The sequence below is a fragment of the Perognathus longimembris genome, chromosome 16 (genome assembly GCF_023159225.1).
Source record: "Perognathus longimembris pacificus isolate PPM17 chromosome 16, ASM2315922v1, whole genome shotgun sequence".
Taxonomy (NCBI): domain Eukaryota; kingdom Metazoa; phylum Chordata; class Mammalia; order Rodentia; family Heteromyidae; genus Perognathus; species Perognathus longimembris.
In genome coordinates, this window is record NC_063176.1 from 38,893,111 (window position 1) to 38,915,116 (window position 22,006).

At 36.9% G+C, this 22,006-nt stretch overlaps 1 protein-coding gene across 1 annotated transcript in view; it reads right to left on the reverse strand.

Moving 5' to 3' along the window:
* The window catches only part of Dthd1 (death domain containing 1), a 51,965-nt gene extending 31,109 nt beyond the window's left edge, over positions 1-20,856 (reverse strand). Inside the window, exons 1-5 of the mRNA XM_048364469.1 lie at positions 20,589-20,856; positions 18,220-18,832; positions 13,876-14,206; positions 10,053-10,232; positions 8,538-8,788 (exon numbers count right to left, since the gene is read on the reverse strand). Of these exons, the coding sequence (XP_048220426.1) occupies positions 8,538-8,788; positions 10,053-10,232; positions 13,876-14,206; positions 18,220-18,832; positions 20,589-20,856 (1,643 nt within the window). The remainder of the gene's footprint in view (positions 1-8,537; positions 8,789-10,052; positions 10,233-13,875; positions 14,207-18,219; positions 18,833-20,588) is intronic.
* Between the last annotated feature and the right edge of the window lie 1,150 nt (positions 20,857-22,006).

The window sequence follows — 22,006 nt, forward strand, 5'->3', positions numbered from 1 at the left end:
ATAAACTCTGCAATTGAATCCACAGCACAAAGAATTCACCATATTGAATCCAGAATCTCTCTCGGATGATGATGCAGCCAAATAAGATAAGAACCAGATAAGAACCAGAAAATTACCACACTCCAAGAAATGGTAAAGCTCCAGGGCAGACTAATCCAGGAGCTAGTGGACAGACAAGAGATATAATCTGCGCATAATTGAAATAGAAGAAGGAGCTGAATACAAGAGCAGAGGGCTTCAACGTATTTTCAATAAAGTGATTGCAGAAAACTTCCCCAATCTCACAAGGGACCCCATCCAGGTAACCAAAGCCTATAGGACACTTGGCAGACCAGACCCCAGAAAAGCCACACCAAGGCACATAATATTCAAGACTTCAGATCTCAAGAATAAAGAGCAAATTTTGAATGCAGCCAAAGTGAAGAAAGAAATTTATTACAATGAGAACAGGATCCAAATAACAGCAGACCTCTCCACACAAACCTACTACGCACGAAGAGAATGGAAGAACACCATCCAAGTTCCACAGGCCAACAATTTCCAAGCTAGAATAAAATATCCAGTGAAGCTGGAATTCATATTCGAGGGGAAAAACCAGATCTTTCCATAGCAAAGAGGATCTAAAGGAGTATGTGAATAAAAAAACAACCCTACAGCGAATTCTAAGAGGGGAATTCCACCCAGCAGAAATCGTACAGGACACACAGACAGAAACAGAAAGAAACTACAATAGCCAGAGCCCAACAGAAAGAGAAGCTCACTAAAGACAAGAAAAAAAAAGAGGAAAAACAGCCTAACAAGAAAATGGAAGGAGAAAAAACACCCTTATCCTTGATCTCTTTGAATATAAATGGTATAAATTCTTTGATAAAGAGGAGCAGACTGGCACAATGGATCCGCAAACAAAAAGTTGCCATCTATTGTCTACAAGAGACCCACTATACAGCAAGGGATAAAAACAGGCTGTGAATGAAAGGATGGAGCAAGATCTTCCAAGCAAACGCACCTACCAAAATGGCATGAGTAGCCATCCTGATCTCAGACAAGCTGGACTTCTCATTAAAATCAACTCAAAAAGACAAAGAAAGTCACTACATTTTAATACAAGGGAAAATCCAGAATCAAGAATCACGGTGATAAATGTATACTCACCGAACAAAAGAACAGAACTACAGAACAAGATAGACCCAAACACAATCCTAGTGGGGGACTTTAATACTCCACTCTCTCCAAGAGACAAATCCAACACCCAGAGGATTAGCAAGGGAGCTGAGGACTTAAGAAACACCATATCCCAAATGGATCTGACAGATCTATACAGAATCTTCCACCCTACAGAGACCCAATACACTTTCTCAGCAGTCCATGGATCATACTCCAAAATAGACCATGTCATAGCCCACACAAAGAACCTCAGCAAATACAAAAGTATTGACATCATCCCATGTATTATATCTGACCACAGTGGATTAAAGGTAACCCTCAAAAACAACAGTTACCACAGAGGCTATACACATCCTTGGAGATTAAACCCCACACTGTTATCCAACACATAGGCCACAGACCAAATTAAAGATAAAATCAATGAATTCATAAGCCACAATGACAATGAAAATCCATCACAAGGAAACCTATGGGACACAGCTAAGGCAGTACTGAGGGGCAAGATCATTGCCCTCAGCACCCACATTAAAAGAATGGAAGCATAGCAGGTGAATAACCTCACGATGAAACTAAAACAACAGGAGAAACAAGAAATGATCGAACCTAAAATGAGTAGGAGAGAGATCACAAAGATTAAAGAAGAGATAAATGTGATTTAAAATAAAAAGACCATTCAACAAATAAATAAGACTAAAAGCTTGTTCTTTGACAAAATAAATAAAATTGGCAGACCCCTCACAAGACTTACAAGAAAAAGAAGAGAAGAGACTCATATACATAAATTCAGGGACTCCACCGGAAAAATTACAACAAGCCAACATGATATTCAAACAATCATAAGGAACTATTTCCAGAACCTCTACTCACTAAAAAACAATAATTTTACAGAAATGGATCAATTCTTAGAGAAGTATAAACTGCCCAAACTGAACCAAGAAGAAATAAATCAACTAAATAAACCAATAACTTACAGCGAGATACAGGGGGTAATCAAGAACCTTCCAACAAAAAAAGCCCAGGCCAGGATGGATTCACCAACGAATTCTATAAAACCTTTAGTGAGGAACTAATACCAATACTCCTCAAACTCTTCCGCGAAATAGAAACAGAGGGAGAAATACCAAACTCATTCTACGAAGCTAATATCATACTCATTCCCAAACCAGACAAAGACCCAACAAAAAAAGAGAACTACAGACCAATATCACTAATGAACACAGACGCAAAGCTCCTCAATAAAATATTAGCTAACAGGATCCAGAAACTGATCAAGAAAATTATACATCATGACCAAGTAGGCTTCATCCCACAGTCACAAGGATGGTTCAAAATCCATAAAACAATCAATGTAATTCACCACATAAACAGAACTAAAACCAAGAATCACATTGTTATCTCAGTCGATGCCCAAAAAGCCTTTGAGAAAATATAATATCCATACTTATTAAAAGGTCTGGAGAGAAAAGGAATAGATGGAACATTCCTTAAAACAATAAAAGCCATATACAGCTGACCAACTGCTAACATCATATTAAATGGAGAGAAAATTAAATCATTTCCCCTAAACTCAGGAACAAGACAAGGATGCCCACTTTCCCCACTTCTTTTCAACATAGTGCTGGAATCCTTAGCCATAGCAATAAGGCAAGAGGAGGACATCAAAGGGATCCACATCGGCAAGGAAGAAATCAAACTATCCCTATTCGCAGACGACATGATCTTATATCTGAAGGACCCAAAAAACTCAGTCCCCAAACTCCTACACCTAATAAACCATTTTGGCAAAGTAGCAGGATACAAAATCAATCCACAAAAGTCAGCAGCTTTTCTGTACACCAGCAATGTACAAGCAGAAAAGGAAACTATGGAAACAATTCCATTTACAGTAGCCAAAAAAAAGAATAAAGTACCTAGGGATCAACCTAACCAAGGACGTGACGGACCTATTTAATGAGAACAATAAAAATCTAATAAGGGAAATCAAAGAAGACACAAGGAGATGGAAAGACTTCCCATGCTCATGGGTAGGCAGATTCAATGTAGTGAAAATAGCCATATTGCCCAAATTGTTATACAAATTCAATGCAATCCCTATCAAAATCCCAGTTACATTCTTCACTGAAATAGAGAAACCAATCCATAAATTCATATGGAACAGGCAAAAGACCTAGAAGAGCCAAAGAAATTCTAGGCAAAAAAAAAAGCAGTGCAGCAGGTATCACAATACTAGACTTCAAGCTCTACTATAGGGCCATCATAACAAAAACAGCCTGGTATTGGTATAAAAACAGACCGGAAGACCAATGGATCGGAATTGAAGATTCAGAAATAAAACCGCACTCTTACAGCCAGCTGATATTCGACAAAGGAGCTAAAGACATACAATGGAATAAACATAGCCTCTTCAACTACTGGTACTAGGAGAACTGGGCAGCCATATGCAGAAAACTCAAAGTAGACCTAAGCCTATCACCATACACCAAGATCAACTCAAAATGGATCAAGGACCTCAATATCAGACCTGAATCCTTGAAACTATTGAAGGACAGAGTAGGAAAGACGCTAGAACTTATAGGCAAAGGAAGGAACTTCCTGAATAGAGTTCCAGGGGCACAACAAATAGGGGAGAGACTCGACAAATGGGACTACTACAAATTAAAAAGTTTCTGCACAGCTAAGGACATAGCCACCAAACTAGAAAGACAGCCAACCATATGGGAAAGGATATTTACCAGCACAGCAACAGACAAAGGCCTAATATCTGTCATCTACAGAGAACTCAAAAAACTAAGCCCCTCCAAGCCCTGTAAACCAATTAGGAAATGGGCAAAGGAGCTCAAGAGAGACTTCACAAGAGAAGAGATAAAAATGGCAAAGAAACATATGAGGAAATGTTCATCATGCCTGGCAGTAAAGGAAATGCAAATAAAAACAACCCTGAGATACCACCTCACTCCAGTTAGAATGGCCTATACTCTGAACTCAGGCAACAACAAATGCTGGAGAGGGGGTGGGGAAAGAGGAACCCTTCTCCATTGTTGGTGGGAGTGCAAATTAGTACAACCACTTTGGAGAACAGTATGGAGGTTTCTCAAAAAGTTCAATATAGACCTACCCTATGACCCAGCCATACCACTCCTAGGCATCTATCCTAAACAGCAAAACCCAAGATATCAAAAAGACATTTGTCCTTCCATGCTTATCGCGGCACAATTCACAATAGCCAAAATATGGAAGCAACCCAGATGCCCCTCCACAGATGAATGGATCCAAAAAATATGGTACCTATACACAATGGAATACTACATAGCGATTAGGAATGGTGAAATATTGTTATTCGCAGGGAAATGGTCAGAACTTGAACAAGTAATGTTGAGCGAGACAAGCCTAGAACACAGAAAACAAAGGGGCATGATCTCCCTGATATATGACTGTTAACATGGGGTGATGGAGAGACAGTAGAGACCAGGTCTGTGAAACCAAAAACTACTTGTCAAATGGTATTTCCCACAGGTTTGGGTCAGCGACCTAACATTATGTAACTAAAACCAAACAACTACTCAACATATAAAGGTCAAAAAATGACCTCTCATTGGAATACAATAGCTCAAAAGCTATGTATGTACATTCAGGTAAGACTACTGTCGACATATTGTCTAATGTCAACATTACATTTAAAGCCCTAGGCGAATTTTCTTTGGCATAGGCCACGTGGCTACTGTATATGTTCTTGGTACACTGTGTATTGTATAAATGTCTACCTGACCTAGGGAAGGGAAAGAAAAACAGGGTGTAAGATATCACAAGAAATGTACACACTGCCCTACTATGTAACTGTACCCTTTTTGCACAACACCTTGTCAAAAAAATTTGTTTAATTAATAAATAAATTACAAAAAAGAAAAAAATTAAAAAAAAGAAATTGTTAAGAGCTCACAATGACTATATTCTTATGTCATGAAAGTTCTTTAAATTACTATGAACTTTATTTTTTCTAAATGTCTCTTCAAGCCAGGCACCAGTGGCTCATGCCTGTAATTCTAACTAAGTAGAAGACTAAGATCTGAGGATCAAAGTTTGAAGCCAGCCTGGACAGGAAAAGGCCTTGAGACTGTTTTATCTCCAATTAACCACCAAAACGGTGAAGTTGAGCTGGGGCTCAACTTCTAGCCTTTAGAAAATAAAAAAGTTCATAGATACACTCAGGCCCTGAGTTCAAGCCTCAGGACTGGGACCAAGGAAAAAAACTCTTTTAAAGAGTGGTGAAGGGCTGGGGATATGGCCTAGTGGTACAGCAGTGGTAGAGTGCTTGCCTCGCATACATGAAGTCCTGGGTTCAATTCCTAAGCAGCACATATATAGAAAAAAGCCAGAAGTGGCACTGTGGCTCAAGTGGTAGAGTGCTAGCCTTGAGCAAAAGAGGCCAGGGACAGTGCTCAGGCCCTGAGTTCAAGCCCCAGGACTGGCAAAAATATAAAAAAAGCATGATGAAAGTTTGCTTGAACAGTATCATTCTCTGTGCACATACTGATTAAAATATTTCTCTAACTTTCTCTGTATAAAATTAATGTGCTTCATAATTTGGCATGCAATCATATAATCAGAATTCTCATATTTAACTTTGAGAATATTTTCTTTGTGGTATGCATAATGCATAGGCATTTAACTATAAATGTTGTTAGCATTTAGGATTAACTTTTTTTCAGAAAACTATAATTTAGTCATTAAACAACTGATTCTAAATGGCATTGCTGCATTCCAAAAATTAAAAATCATCCCATTCTGCTATTCATGTTGACGATAGTGCTTTTTAAAAATAGAAATGTAGATGGAAAAGAAGCAAAGTACAAGAAATCAAATTGCCTAGAACCAAAGGCTATAACAATCTGATGAATTTTGTTGTCTTTTTTTCCCTGTAGTTTTTAATTTGATTTGTAAAGTGGAGACTGTGTCAAAATATGCACCCTAATTTTAACACTGTTTGCCAATGTAGAGACATTTGAATATCGACCCAAAGGACTTTAGTTCTCATCACACAACTGAGAAAAAACTTCTTTCCTGATTCAGTTTGTGCAGTTATAGGCTTGAGAATTTTAGTACTTTGTAGTTTCTCCTATAAGCTTCCCACACTGCATCATCTAAGAAGTCCCTGTTCTTGTATCCACTGCTGAGGTTTGCCTGCCTAATGTCAAAATCTGAGCAGCCCTCTGGACATGTAATACTTCACTGCTGTTGGTTACCAGCATGTCCCATTGTTTCAACAGTAGGGCTTCCAGGTGTACAGAAGAAATAGAAAACATTCTCTGCACTGTTCTACTTAAATGCCATTCAGTAATTCTATCCCAAATTTCAGCTGCCAATGACATGCACACTCTAACCCTGGACCCCAAATGCACACATAGTCATTTTCCCAGAAGAATACCCACAGTGCTAAAACAGTCCCATATTTTGTCCTTGCTGATGAGCACAGGTATCCATTCAAATTTTCTCTTGCCTATGCTACCACTTTGTCCATGGCTGAAATGGTAGAGCATCTGCCTAGCAAGCACAAGACCCTGAATTGAACCCAAAATACCATCAAGAAGATGAAAGTCATAGTAATAAGAAAGTCAATAATACATACTAAACTCAATGAAATTGAGTTATTCCAATTGTAGCACTTAGAGTACTTAAAAATACAAGTATCAAGGAATTTTAAATCTGAAGATCTCTCTCTATATATTATATGCACATGCATAATGTGTACATACACACATGTGTGTATATACCTATATGATATATATGTCATATACAAATACATACAATATAAACCTATACATTTATATACAAGTTAATTGGCTGTCAGTCAGAATCTGTTTTAGGTCTGTTTTACTACATAAAAAATTATGGTATGGGTACTTGAACGGGTATTTTGGGAGTAAATAAGTTTCAATTTATTAGAATGCTAATTGAGAACTCAAAATATTTTGAAATGAGAATTCCAAAATATTTATTCCACAATGTATGGAGTATGGGTCAATTAAATTGCTGCCTAGAATATGTGCATATATAATGTTTGTAGCAAAAGCATGTGTATATAACTGGATAATACATATATATGTCTAGTTCTCTTTTAGCTATCTCTCCCTAGAGAATGCTTGATTTCCATTTCCAGGAACAACCCAAAATTCTACTGTTGCTCGTTTCTTAAACTGCATATTTCAGGAAAGAAGAAATAATCCACTTATCAATTTCCAGCCTCTGAACTGCAGCCCAAAGAAATGGTGGCTACTTGAAAACAACAATAACAGAGATTTTTTTTTTAATAACAGAGATTTTTTGAGTTTGGGACAAGAATGCAATACTCATTAGGAATAGGCACTTAAACAAGCTTGATTGTCACTAATTTTAAGTCTTCCCTTAACAAGATAAAATCTTGTTCAAATCATATTGCATGTAGTGTTATAAATATGAACTGGATACATAGTAATATATCTTAATAGAAGTCATTCAATTAATTACCTGTGGTTGTTTCTTAATATGGTTATTCAGACAGAAAATATCCCTTCAGAGTTAATGTATAGAAAGGTACTTTTCTGCTTTCAGTATTATAAAATGAAAACAAATCCAAATTAAAGGGTAGTAGTTAAGGTCTTGATTTTAATACTTTATGTATTCTATAAAATCTGTTAGTCCTTGGCATTTTATTTCTAATTTCACTTCTTTCTGAAAAATAAAAAATGTAATTTGATTTGTTGGTGATTTTGTTTAATAATTAAAATTGAAAGAAGCATGGGTCTACAAATAAGGTAAATGTAAATTCAAATTTCAAACTGTTTTAGCTTTCTTACAATAACAGAACCCTCTTAAATATAGAAATTAAATTCTTTTTTGTATAGAAATCAACATTAACTATACAGGAATTCAAATCCTTTTAAGTATAAAAATAACTCACCATATCGTAAGGATTTATTTTTATGTCTTTTATACTCATCATATTGCCAAACATAATTTTTAATCCATTATATTAAAATTATTTCCTTTAGTTGGTCAATAATATTTTTTTTTTTTTTTTTTGCCAGTCCTGGGCTTGGACTCAGGGCCTGAGCACTGTCCCTGGCTTCTTTTTGCTCAAGGCTAGCACTCTGCCACTGAGCCACAGCGCCACTTCTGGCCATTTTCTATATATGTGGTGCTGGGGAATCAAACCCAGGGCTTCATGTATATGAGGCAAGCACTCTTGCCACTAGGCCATATTCCCAGCCCGGTCAATAATATTTTATTACTAAATTAAAGTTGTTTTATACTGTTTCAGTACTAATACTTTGAGGCATATGAATACAAATATGTTTCTTTGGGTACCATTAATCCAGTTAAGAAAAATTCATACCCACCGATGAAAATGTAATGTTGTTGTTGTGAGTTTGTTTGCTGTGGCACTGGCTTTTCTTTTATGATCTTCCTCGAACCCAAAATTCTTTTTCTCAGGATGTGGAGAACAAGGTAGGAATACAGTGACTGGCTTCTGAAAAGGATGATTTGAAGGATGTAGAGTATGAATGAGAGGGCTTGTGGACAATACTGAATAAGAAGAATCTTGCTGTGCTTTTAAATATACCAGCAGAGATGGGTCAACTGGTTGGATCTACACAAAGAAGAAAAAAAATTGTATGTTTAGTAGCAAAATATTTTCATGTCCATAAGTCAATGTTTGAATATTTTATAGAACTTTGCTTATTTATTTCTCTCTACATTGTTAGCTAAAAGTCCCGTTGTTTATCTAAGAGCACAACATTTGGAACCCATCATACAAAGTCATTCTGAAATCTAGTTCTGTCTGATGTTATAAATAACCAAACAATACTGAATGGTAAGCAATGAAATGACCTAGAAAGCACAAGAGGCATTTTATATAACTTGTAATTAGATCTATTGTTAGGTCAAGTATTCTTTAGAAACTAGAAAAATAAGACTGTATTTGCACATTTTCTTTCACATAAGAACACTGATTAATAAAAAGGGACTAGTATTTGCGCATTTTCTTTTTTGTGTGTGTGTTTAAAATTTTTTTTTCAAATTTTTATTATCAAACTGATGTATTTGCACATTTTCTTTCACATAAGAACACTGATTAATAAAAAGGGACTACCATAATTCCCAAATTTTTAAGTTCCTGGAAAATATTTATGAATAAAGCATACTAACTATATTTTCTCCCTATAATTTCCTCTTAACTTGCTATGTATGATAATAATAGCTAGGGAGAATAGCAAGAAAAACACATAGAAATGTTGAGGCATGAAAGACAGGGAACATTATTAGAGGAAATGAATCTTCTGAAATTTACAATGACATACCATTGCACCCTTTGGAAACAATATTTGAACAGGTTAAGTTCTTACTCCAAAAAGATTAATTCTCATAATTAAATGTAACTAATAACTCACAGTAGTAAATATTTTAATTGGCTACTTTCTGTCATTCTCTGGGATTCAAGGTAGATGAATGTTATCATTAGTTGTTTCATAGATTCTCAACATATATTAACACACACCATAAATCAAATGATAAAGAAAAAGATCAACTGGAAACTACTGTTCAAATAAACCAAGGAATTACTTTGTAATGAGATTCAGAATGCTCAAAATCATCACTTCATCTCTGAGCTCACTCTGAGTTAACCCATCACAAATGCAAGAGAAGATTTTATTTACTGTTCTATAAAACAGTACAAGAAATGTACCCAAGGCCTAACATATGAAACTGTAACCTCTCTGTACATCACTTTGACAATAAATAAGAAAAATAAATAAAATAAATAAGACGTGACATCTTTGGCCTTTGGAACCCTACGTTCAGTGACCTGCTGAGTCAAGGAAAGGGAACAAATTGGTTTTCAAAACATTTACCTTTAATTGTACGAGCACTGGTGAGCTGAACACTCCTGCAGGGTAACTTAAGGAGATTCGGGAATCCAAGCTTGACTTCAGAGTGAAGCCTTTCTTTGTCACTGTGAAGGACTCTTTCTTTAAACAAGACATGACAGAAAACATACCCAACTTGTAAGCTTTCACTGCAGCACAGCTTCCCTGTATGTAGAAAAATACATTAAAACAAGCTGTAAATAATATTTTAGGAAAACACATGCTATACATATTACATAAATTGTCCAAAAAATCCATAGGTTATCCATATAATTACCTACAAAATGGAAGGATACCATGTACCCCAAATGAATGGTCATTTTACAAAAAAAAGAAAATAGTGCTAAGAGTTTGTTCTTGGACTTCACAGCAGAATGAAAGAGAAATAAATGTATTTCAATTCTCTATTTAGTGTCTACAAGTACGTAAGTATAATGGGAAACATATATGTTCTTTGCATGAATATTAATTGCTTCTAGAATCCTAGACTCCTTTTGCTAGCATGAAATTGAAATGTAGAGATTTATGGAGAACATTTAAGTCTAGGGTAGTCTAAGAAACTGAATGTCATGATGTAGGTAATTTATTCAAACATTCTATCACCAGATCACTGAAAAAAAAATTCCTGTCACAGCTTTTTCAGGATGCTAAAATAAATTCATCTTGGGGCAGAAGGAGCAGATGCTTCCACAGATACATTTGTGTTTCTTTTCTATATAGTGACATTCATATATATAATCATACATTCAGGCACATACTCAAGTCTTTTTTTTAATCACACAAAAGTGAACTGTGCACATAAATGATTTACTTGTATAATCACCAAAGCTTAATTACAGTTAGGAGACAGGCTTAGAAGTAATTTGGTCTATTCATGCTTCCCCAGACACAAGCAGACTCTGCCCTAGCATAGGTGGAAATTCACATATGCACAAACACAGACATTTCAGGCTCAATCACAATGGAAAACAATCTGTTGTTTGGGAGCTGACTAAGGAGGAGATTTCACAATCTCATCACATAGATCTGTGGCTGGGAAAATTCAGAGAATGATGTATGTTCTTCATTGGCCAGAGGGAAGGGAGTGAGAAGTAAGAAAGGTCTCCTGGGAACCACAAGAGCTTGCCATGCATTGAGACCACGCTTGGCAGATACTGGGAAACCAAATGGGCTTTTAAAATTAGAATTTCAAATGTCATAAGATCTACATAAAAATCTGGAAGGAATCCAGATTCAAATTTTTCTTAGGTTAAAAATAGAGAAAACTACCCTGAGACTACTATAAAAGGAAACATTCATACTTTTTTACAGCAGACAATTCTCTTAATTTTCCTTTTGCTTTGATTATCCACTTAGAAACATCTTACAAAATTATTTTGTGCAAAGCATATATACTATGAAAATTCTTACTTTTATTGTGGCAATCACACAAATAAGCCAAAATGAAAAAGCTAAATAAAAGGCCATGTTGACCAGACTTCTATACTTGCAAGCTTGCTAGATAAAGCTAGCTTATTAGCTGTACGGACTGGAATATGTAATTAGAACAGTTTTATCTCTTTTATTCAACTATATAATCTTGTTTGTAACATGCAAAGGCCAAAAGCAGAAAAAAAAGAGATGCAGTATGAAGAATATTTTCATTCATTTTCCACCATCCTCATCCAAGAAGGAAAACTTACATATGCTGAGTCATATTTTAATTGGTTGAAAATAAGTTCAGTAGCCCAAAAAAGAATAACAAATGTTAGCCCCCCCATTCAACTTTATAGCACTTAATTTAATAATAGCACAGACTGTCTTACTAAAGCATGACTTTGTGACCACACATAGCCTCAGAGTTATTCTAGTAGTCTATCACAAATATAACAATTTCTTGACAAGTGGCAAAATAGGCTTCTATTTGTCTTAAGTTTTCGTTAATTTGATCCTTAAAACCCTATCATTTAAAAATTATTATTGTATTTATTTTACAGAGGAAAAAAGAATGAGAATTTGGGATAGTTGTCATTCACACTTGTAATTTGGGAGGCAGAAATCAGGATTGTGGTTTTGAGATCAACTGAGGCAAAAAAAAAAATTGAGATCTCAGTTAATAAGCTGGTTAAATATGGGGTGGTGCATGCCTCTTATCCTAGCTCCTTAGGAAGCTCAGGAAGATCATGATCTAAGGCTAACCCAGACAGAAAGAAACCCTAACCCCAAAATAACTAAAGGAAAGAGGAATAAAGGTGAGGCTCAAGTGGTAAAGTTTCTTAATCAGGTTAACATAGCAAGAAAATATAGGAACCAGATATCAGAACCTACAGTCATTCTCCATTGCCCTAATTACACTAGTTACCATAAATAATATCTTCCCTATTGTGGGGGATGGCTATTCCTTTAAGACCTGGGGTGGCTCTAGCCACCCCACCCCCTTCCGTTTTCTAAACTGGAAGAGAAGCCATGGTGAGCACATGTGTCAGGAATGGCTGCTGGCTGGCTCAGGAGGCAGAGCCAAGAGGTCTCCGCCTCTGCGGGGGCGGGAAGTTCTGTGACATCACCATGATGGACATGCTGGTAGCCTATCATTGGCTCCTGGCAAATCCCTCTCCTTCGGGTGTCTCTGCTGGTATAAGACTGTTAGCCCCTCCCTTATTAAGCTCAGAATACCCCTTGAGGGTTCTCCAAGAAGTCCACTGCCCAGTCTCTTCCTTGGGAAATAGGGGTAGGGGGCAGGACATTCTCGAGACCACACACTGACTGAGGCTGCACATGGCCTTCGCTCCTGCAGTCAATCCCTACTGGCCAGGGGATGTGTGAGAGCGAGAGAGGCCCACAAAGGAAGAGGCAGAGAGGCCCAGGACCTCCACACGGAGGGGAGGTAGAGCGAAGCCCGGCACCCTATAGAGACAAAACTCATTTTATTTATTTATTTTTGTCAGTCATGGGGCTTGAACTCAGAGCGTGGGCACTGCTCCTGAGCTCTTTTGCTCAAGGCTGGAGGTCTACCATTTTGAGCCATAGCACCACTTCCATTTTTTTCCAGTGGTTAAATGGGGAGAAGATTTTCACAGGGACTTTCCTGTCTGAGCTGGTTTTGAATCAGAATCCTCAGATCTCAGCCTCCTGAGTAGCTAGGATTACACGGATGAGCCACTGGTGCCTGGCTCTAAATTCCATTTATGGAATTCAAACACAGCATTTTTAATTTTTCACAGAACTTTCCAATCCTTGAATGATAAAAAACAATCTGCTATTATCTGGAGATTCTAACATTCTTAAATTCCAACACATTAGATATATTACTGTAGAGCTAGTCAAATCATGAAGCTGATGAACCCATGAAGTTGATTATAGTTTTAGGGTGTACTGTAACATTTTCTGGATCTAGACTCAAATTTTCAATGTTTCTCTTTATCAAATAATTTATGCCCTTGAACTTTTTTTTTTTTTTTTTTTTTTTTTGCCAATCCTGGGGCTTGGGCTCAGGGCCTGAGCACTGTCCCTGGCTTCTTTTTGCTCAAGGCTAACACTTGACCACTTGAGCCACAGCGCCACTTCTGGCCGTTTTCTATATATGTGGTACTAAGGAATCAAACCTAGGGCTTCATGTATAACAGGCAAGCACTCTTGCCACAAGGCCATATTCTCAGCCCCCATGCTCCTTGATCTTTACAGGTGTTAAAAAGCATGAGTGTACTGGCACAGATCAACCGGTTAATTTTTTAAGTCCATGAAGCAATTACATCTTTCCTACAATCTCCCAGTCTGAGTACTATGGAGGAGCCAAACAACAATTTGCAGATGTAGCCAAGGATTCTCTCACCTTATAACTTCCTCCCCTTCCTTCCAGTGAATTTGGGGTTAGGTAACTTGATTGGAAATTTTTGTCAGACACTTTCACCATGATGTCTCTGTAATTTCCTCTGTAGCGTGCAGTGAAGGGGATGGAAATGCATATTGGGAATGGAATTCTTGTTTCCTTGTCTAAGCATTCAACAGTGATGACATTGCTGACCAACTCTTCATTATCACTCACTACTAAAGAACTCATGTTGTTAGCCATCCGGCATTCTAGTTGTTGGAGGATGTATGAAGGTGCTGTAATGTAACAAGACACTTGTGGGTCAGTCCCTTCACCCAGCACATCAAAATACCTGTAAGGCCAAAATAGAGAATTACTTATCCAATTATTTTATTCATATACTTCATAGCTAAATGCAGAAAAGAATGGGCTTGTTAACACTCTGGCTTGGTATGAACCTTTGTTTTCCTACTAATCAATCCTATATACTTTGGGAAAGATACTTAACCTCTCCAGGACTCTGTTCCAGGCCTCTGGAAAGTTGTCTTACAAAAAAAAAAAAAAAATGCTGTAATTGCAGCTACTCAGGAGGCTGAGATTTGCAGATAGGGGTCTGAAGCCATCCAGGGCAGAAAATCCCCAAATGACCAGCAAGAAGTCAAAAGTGAAGCTGTGCCTCAAGTGGTGGCATCATCGAAAAAGATAAAGGGTCCATGAAGTCCTGAGTTCAAGCCCCAGCACTGGCGCGTGCACACACGCGCACACACACACACACACAGAGTCTATTAACTGTAATATATTAATTAGTGACCAAAAAATCTATGCCTAGGACATAATAGGCATTCCCAATATTAATTGCATGAGCTATAATTATTTCTGGTGTTACTATTACTGCTTATATTACTTGTTTATTATTCACTCTACAATTAAGAATTTGAAATATACCCACTGCCTTATGTATGAAACTGTAACTCCTCTGAACATCACCTTGACAATAAATAAGTAATTATTCAAAAAAAAAAGAATTTAAGGATTTTTCATGCTCATTGGTAAATGAAATAATAAATAAAACTTAAGAAGTGTGCTAAATTGTGAAGAGAGGACATAACCAAATATGACATATTGGAACTTTAAACACAATAACAAATGAAATATTTTGGGGAGCTTTTTTGTTTTAAAAAATTGAGAGAAGTGCAAAAATATTGAGCATTTACAATTAATCATAAGCTTAGTTTTGTATTTATCCTTTGCCCTCATTGGAGATCAGTCATTTCCTCTTTGTTTAACTAAAGACACTAAGAATTAGTTTTGGAACAGCTGATGTTTTAATGCTTTCTATAGGCTGGGTTTTAGTAAAAAAAAAAAAATTGCCAGTCCTGGGCTTGAACTCAGGGCCTGAGCACTGTCCCTGGATTCTTTTTGCTCAAGGCTAGCACTCTGCCACTTGAGCCACAGCGCCACTTCTGCGCCATTTTCTATATATGTGGTTCTGAGGAATCAAACCCCCCATTTCCTGTATAGGAGGCAAGCACTCTTGCCACTAGGCCATATTCCCAGCCCATAGGCTGGGTTTTAAAAACCACATAATTTTAATTATCTTCATGACTATCGTATCAAGTAGGCATCATTTTTAACACCATTTTATAGAAAGGAAACTGAACCTTAGAAAATTTAACTTGTTAAATTTTTGAACTGATAACAGGTTCCATCTGTCATTAATGTGAAAACTCACACTCTCAAGCATTGTATCTCCTCAAGTGCTAGATCCTAAGTACCTGTTAGTTGTTCCAGGACAAATTGAAACAAATAGCTAATGTGTAATTTGTGAGGATTGATGGGATAAAATACTTAAACAGCTAGTACTAATAGATCAGCAAAAGATGACTGCTTATTTAGGTTTCTCCATTAAAATTACCAACTTGAGTTTCTTCTCATCTTGCCACTTATCATTTCACACCAGGGAAATGACTGAAATATAGGTAATGTTAAAGAGAAACAAATGTATATGATACACAGTGTTTTCTTCTCTTAATGAATGGGTTTTAGCTTTTTTCAACCGTTTGTAAATAAAATTTCAAAGTGCCATTTTAGCATAGGAATCTTTAAACATACTGAAACTATAAAGAGTGCTGTTCATTTATACTAATAACACTGAACTCATAAAGTTGTTACTAATAGAAAATGAGCTGGCACATTGGTCTCTTTGAGTGTTCTCTAGTAATAATAGTAGAAATTCAAAATACGAGAAATATTGTTCAGGAGAGGATAGTATGAGCCAGAAATACATTATTTAATCAAGAATGTCTCTCTTGTGTCCTGGTAACCATATTAAAACATCCTTCTTTACAAGGTGTGTTTCCCAAATGACAGACAAAAGAGTTCTAGGAGACTCACGAATGGGTCCATTCTTCCTAGTCCTCACTAAATGTATCTAGCTATAAAATAATCATGTTGATTTCTTCTAGTCTTTTCCCCCTTTATGTGTATGTTTGCATGAGGATAACCATGCTAAAGAACACAAGGCTCTTTTGGAAAGTTACCCATCAGAGAACCACAACAGATTTTGAGAAAAGTTTTGTTTACGACATATACATTTCATGTGGCATAATGGCTTCCTAGCCTAGGGTATTGCAGTGAACAATCACCCTAAAATATGCAAGCCAGCACATTCTGGTTTGGGTGCCACAAAAAGAGGAAATTGTTAACCAGGGAACACCTAAAAGAGGTGTTAGCGGGAGTGGTTTATACAATGACTCACAAGCTGATGTTTTGAGTCATTTCTGAATGTGAGGCTGCAATGTTTCAATGGGGAACTACAGATTGACTACATTAGCAGTTGTTTTGCAGGAACAGTAAATGATACTAGTTATGCAGGTCTTTCAGGCGTTGAACAAGTCATCCATAGCATGCATTAGATTCTCTGCTCTCAAGACATCACAGCTAAACTAGCCCAATCTCTCTATGTAGTACAAATAACAAAAGCCAGTGGGAGCAAAATGAAATGCTAAGATCATACTAAGCGATGTCCTAGAAATGGAATGGTGTTCAGATCTTCCTGAGAGACCTTCCTCATATCATGACAAAAAAAAAATGGGGTAAGTGAAGAAAAGCAGTTAGTGGGAGACACAGAAAGTGGGGATTGTTTAGGGTGAAATAAACTATGACACCAACACGTAGGTGAATATAAACATCTGCACAGTATTCAGGCCTTCTGTGATGTTCTCATTGGACCTTAACAAATACTGCCAGAAAGCATATGTTATTTTTACAAACAAGAAAATGAGGCTAAAAATGAAAATTATCTGACATCCCAAACAAGTTTTTCCTGACTCTTGCACATTGCCTTCCAAGGATGTTACATCACTCTAGGAAAACATTTGGAAATGTGTAATTTTATCAAGGTAGAAAATTAATGCCTCCTATACAGAAAGATAATTCAGGAAATATTCCCTTCTTTTCAACTTTTGTTCTTTGAAGACTCTCTGCTCTGTAGGGACATTACTGCTAATCTAATCCAATGTATGGACATTTTTCAAGAACTCTGGATAATTTAAAAAATAGTACTTAAACAGTTATACTTCAAGAACTTTCCAAAGCTTATTAATAAACCCAGTAGTGTCCTAAAGGCACAGATTAAAAATGAGTAGTGGTTTTCTTCAGAAAATAAACAGGCTGCAAGACATTCATTTTTATCATTGCAATTTGAACAATAATAATTTAGAAAAGAATACATGTTCTGAACAATTGCTTTTTTGTCTCATCTGGAAAATAGTTTTCTAGTATGTCTTTTTTTTGCTTTACTACTTTCTCATCTGGAAAATAATTAAATATACTGGTTTTCTAAAACTAGGAGAAATAAAATATTTTAGTAATAACAGTCACATAAATGACTGATTTCAAAATCTTTTACAGATATGACATGGAAATCCAATTTTTTTCAGGTACAAATGCTATGTACACTGCTTTAGTATGATGTTTGTTTTCTACCAAAATTCGGGTTAAGATTCTACTGGTAGTAGGGAATATTAGGAGGTGAGGCAATTTCAGGAGCTGATTAGGTCGTAAGGGTGGAATTCTCCTGAATGAGATTAGTGCCATTTATATAATATTATGAAGGGAGTTTTTTTCATGTCTTCCCCTATGTAGAGACACTAGAAAGACACACCAGACATCTGTCATTGCCTTGATGTTAAGCTTCTCAACTTTTAGGACTGTGAGAAATAAGTTTCCATTGCTTACAAACTACCCCCCCCAAGTTTATGGTATTTTGTTATAGCAGCCTGAACTGAGCTAAAACATTTTTAATTACAGAAACACACTTGTAAGGAAGCATAAATAAGCTCATTTCACATAGTATTAACTTACTCCTTTTCCATCATGTTATTTTTTTGCTTTAGAATTTCTAAGTCATTAGGAAGATGATTCACATAATCATTGGAGATATCGCATGTTGTTGAGTATGTGGTCATCTCTTCTCTTTGGCTTTCTGAAGTCTTTTGAATTTCTCTTTCTGTTGTCTGGATTATGTCATGAATCTCTTCCTTGTTGCCATTTGTGTTCTCAGAAGCCACGTGTTCCATTTGTTTATCGTCTTTGCTTTCTGCATTATCTGGGAACATTGGGTTCTGTGACTCCCCTTGACCTATTACATTTCCACTCAAAGATGCATTGTATTCTTCTCCCACTAATTCAGAATTTATATGTGTTTTATTTTCTTTTAACTGGACCTGGTTTATGTCATAGCTTTCCTCTTCATTTGCAGGAGAAACAGTAGCTGTTTCTATGACATTTTGTTCCCCTCTTGCAGTAATGTCTGTTGCTGTGGTGTCTTGAATGGCCGATATTGTCTGCTGTGGAGTATGTTCATCATGCATGCTGCATAAATTACACATCTCTTTTTCTTCTTTCTTTAGAAGCATTGCAGTATTCTCCAAATATTCATTCATTTTCATGAGACAATCCATGAAGGCAATAATTTCTAGACACACAAATAAATAAATATAAACCAAGTTATGTTTCTATACTGACAGGGAAGAGCATGCTAGAGGTAGAGCTTCACTACACATTTAGGTCAACTTCCTGAAGAAAAAAAAATCATTTCATACTTTACACAGTTAACGTTTTATGCATTCTAATACTTTGAGTTGGAAAGAAACTTTTAGTGTAGCCTCAAAAGAGCAAATTGAATTCCTCTTGCTTGTACAAAGGCTTTGAATTTTGAAACCAAACATCAAGGCACCCTTCTCAATAAAACAGAAGCAAACATTTCCATTCAGTCCTCCTTTGTATGATTTTTGAGTTATTCCTTGGCCTTTATAGGTACCATGTAGTATCCATTTAGAATGCTGGGCCTAAAATAAACTGAAGACTCCAGAAAAGGCTTGGTTAGCAGAAAAGCTGCAGCTACCTTATTTCTATGGGGATGTTCCTGCTGTATTTGGGGAAGGAAGTAGTTTATTGCTGTAAGAATTAGATTAGGTTTATGTGATGACTCCTACAGAGCTTGTGATCGTAAAATAATTTTAAGTTAGTATCTCTTACCATGCCATTCTCTAGTTGTATCCTGTAACAGCTACTCAAAGACACCTAGGTCAAGCCTCTTCACTGCAATATAAACTCACATCAGGATCTGATAATGTCTCACATCCTCGTTTCATATCAGACACCTATTGGTACACCGCTCTTCTCACAAGTAGGAACACTGGATGAAATCCTGTGGGCTTAACTACTCCCTAACCTTTAGGTTAGTCTGAACTAAGGAATCTGTGATTTAAGGTTCCATACAAAAACGCTTTTTAGAAGTATCTCCAATCTCTCCTTTTTCTAGTCTGTTCTTTCCTTTGGGTTTCAGTTCAGGCAACTTACCCTTTGTCTTTTACCTGAGACCCTGACTTTGTTTTGAATTCTTTTTTTTTTTTCCTGAAAGCCGAGTTCTCCTCTTGACATGTTACCTCGCTCCATCTTCAGTTCTCCCCAGACACTGGAGTCCCAGTTGTAAGCTCTAGCTGATGACATATTTCTCTGTTTGTCTTCTACTTCCAATTCCTTCATATTATCTACCCTGAATTCCTGATTAAGAAGGCCTTCCCACTTACTCTGGCAGAGTTTTACTTCAGCTAGATTTCAAAGGGCTGGATCATATTCATCAGATACCATGATCTGCCTAACTTCCTGCCCTTTCCAGCATCTATAACTGGACCTACTCCCAAGAATTTGCTCTCCCTCCCTTCATTGTGGAAGGGATCCAATTTTCTATTCCAGCCTATCCAGTCTTCCCAGTGCATTTGTAATTAATAGGTCTAGGCTCAAATGACACTAGAGACAGAATATACTACCCCAAAATAGAGAAACTGTGTGCTCTCCCCAAACCTGGCCTGTATTTGCCTACGTTAGGCCTAATAGTACCTGCAGACTCATAAATTCCATGCATAATCCAATTCATTCTATCTGCTTTACTTTAAGTACTGTGTTTTGTTCTAGAAGAATTATAAATGTCTCACATTAAAAATAGGATCCCCCAAAGTCCAAAAGCATTTCATGTGTATATCTGATGGGACTAACTTCCAAGTCCCTTTTATTGGTATTATCTTATTTCCTCTGCCATACAGTTTGCCTCTTGTAAACAGAGACTTGATTCTAGCCACTCTTGCATGCTCATTATCCTCCGTAGATACTGCTCCAATTAATATTTCTCAGAAAAAAAGAATAAGTCAAATAAATAAGCAAATACTTGCCTTGTCTCCAGATACATTGATTTTCTTTGTCAAGCAGAGTATGCAGCTGTTGGCAGGTAGAACGCAGGGTCCTTGCAGTGTGTTCCAACAGTTGGCAAAGGGCCTCATTGAGCTCTTGACCCAAAAAGAACACCGTGGTTACACAAGGGACCCCACCAGCCTTCTCCTGAAGATCACCACCCAGGATATGCTTGAGCATATGGTTTTGTCTCCAAATCTGCTTCAAGATGTGGCTTAGTTTATCTGAACCTATATCTTCTGTCTCCATTGTATGCCCCCCAAATTATATGCTTCTTTCCTGCCAGCAGAGCCTTAAAGGTTCAGCAAATTCCAACTTAGCGATGGTTATTTCTCCTGAAATCTAGGAGATAACCCAAGTCAGCTAGCCAAGCACTTTCAGGCAACATAATAGTTTATTCAGCTTGTTGTTGACAAGTGAAAAGTTACTAGGTGACCAAAGGAGGGGCATTTCTGAACCCTGAGTGCTATTGTGTACAGAATAGATTAATCTCAGGGATAGAACTAGTGAACACAAGCCAATGCTTCATGTATGTTTTTGCCTTTTTTTTTTTACATGTTCAATGTACTATTGAAGACCAAGTGCTTTTTAAGTTTTGAACCATCAAAATATGGATTTTAAGTAGGTTGACTAATAATATATTAGGCAGATATGAATTGTGATGATAATATTGCTAAGAAAATTTTTATATGCATACTTCATCATACAAGAAAAAATACGGTATCTGGTTTGCTTCAAAATCATCTGAGCATATTGGAAGGGGATGTACATAAACAAAACAGGCTATACAATTCATAATTATTAAATATGGATATGGTTACATATGGAGGCTTTACAGTTCACTCTGATCAGTATATACATCCACAATGTTTTTATAATAAAGAGTTAAAAGAGAAAAGAATCCTCCACAGGGGCAGAGCCCATTCTTATTGTTTAGTGAATATAATTAGTACTTTCTTCTGCATTAAATCTGTAGTGAGACAAAGATAGGAACTTGGCCTCCCTATGCTTTGATAATTTCCCACTAATTGGGTAAAATGCCCTTCACTGGAAGAAAGCAAACCTGAAGAGTGGCTTTCTCTGAACTGGCAAGGAGTCTTTACCACGTATAATTAAAATTCAGATAGAGCAAGCTCTCACCACTGCCTCCTGCTCTGTGAGCACATTGAGTATACAGCCATTGCAATACAGGACTTGAGACACAGAAGGCAAGTTGAGGAGTATAGTAGAGTGTCTGCTCTCTTCTCTCCAAGTTCCTCTTCCAAAATGGGGGAAACACACACACACACACACACACACACACACACACACACACACACACACACACGGCTGTACATTCCACAGAAACTTATGTTCCCACCAAGGTACTAGAACAATATAAGAGCTTACCAAAGGCGAG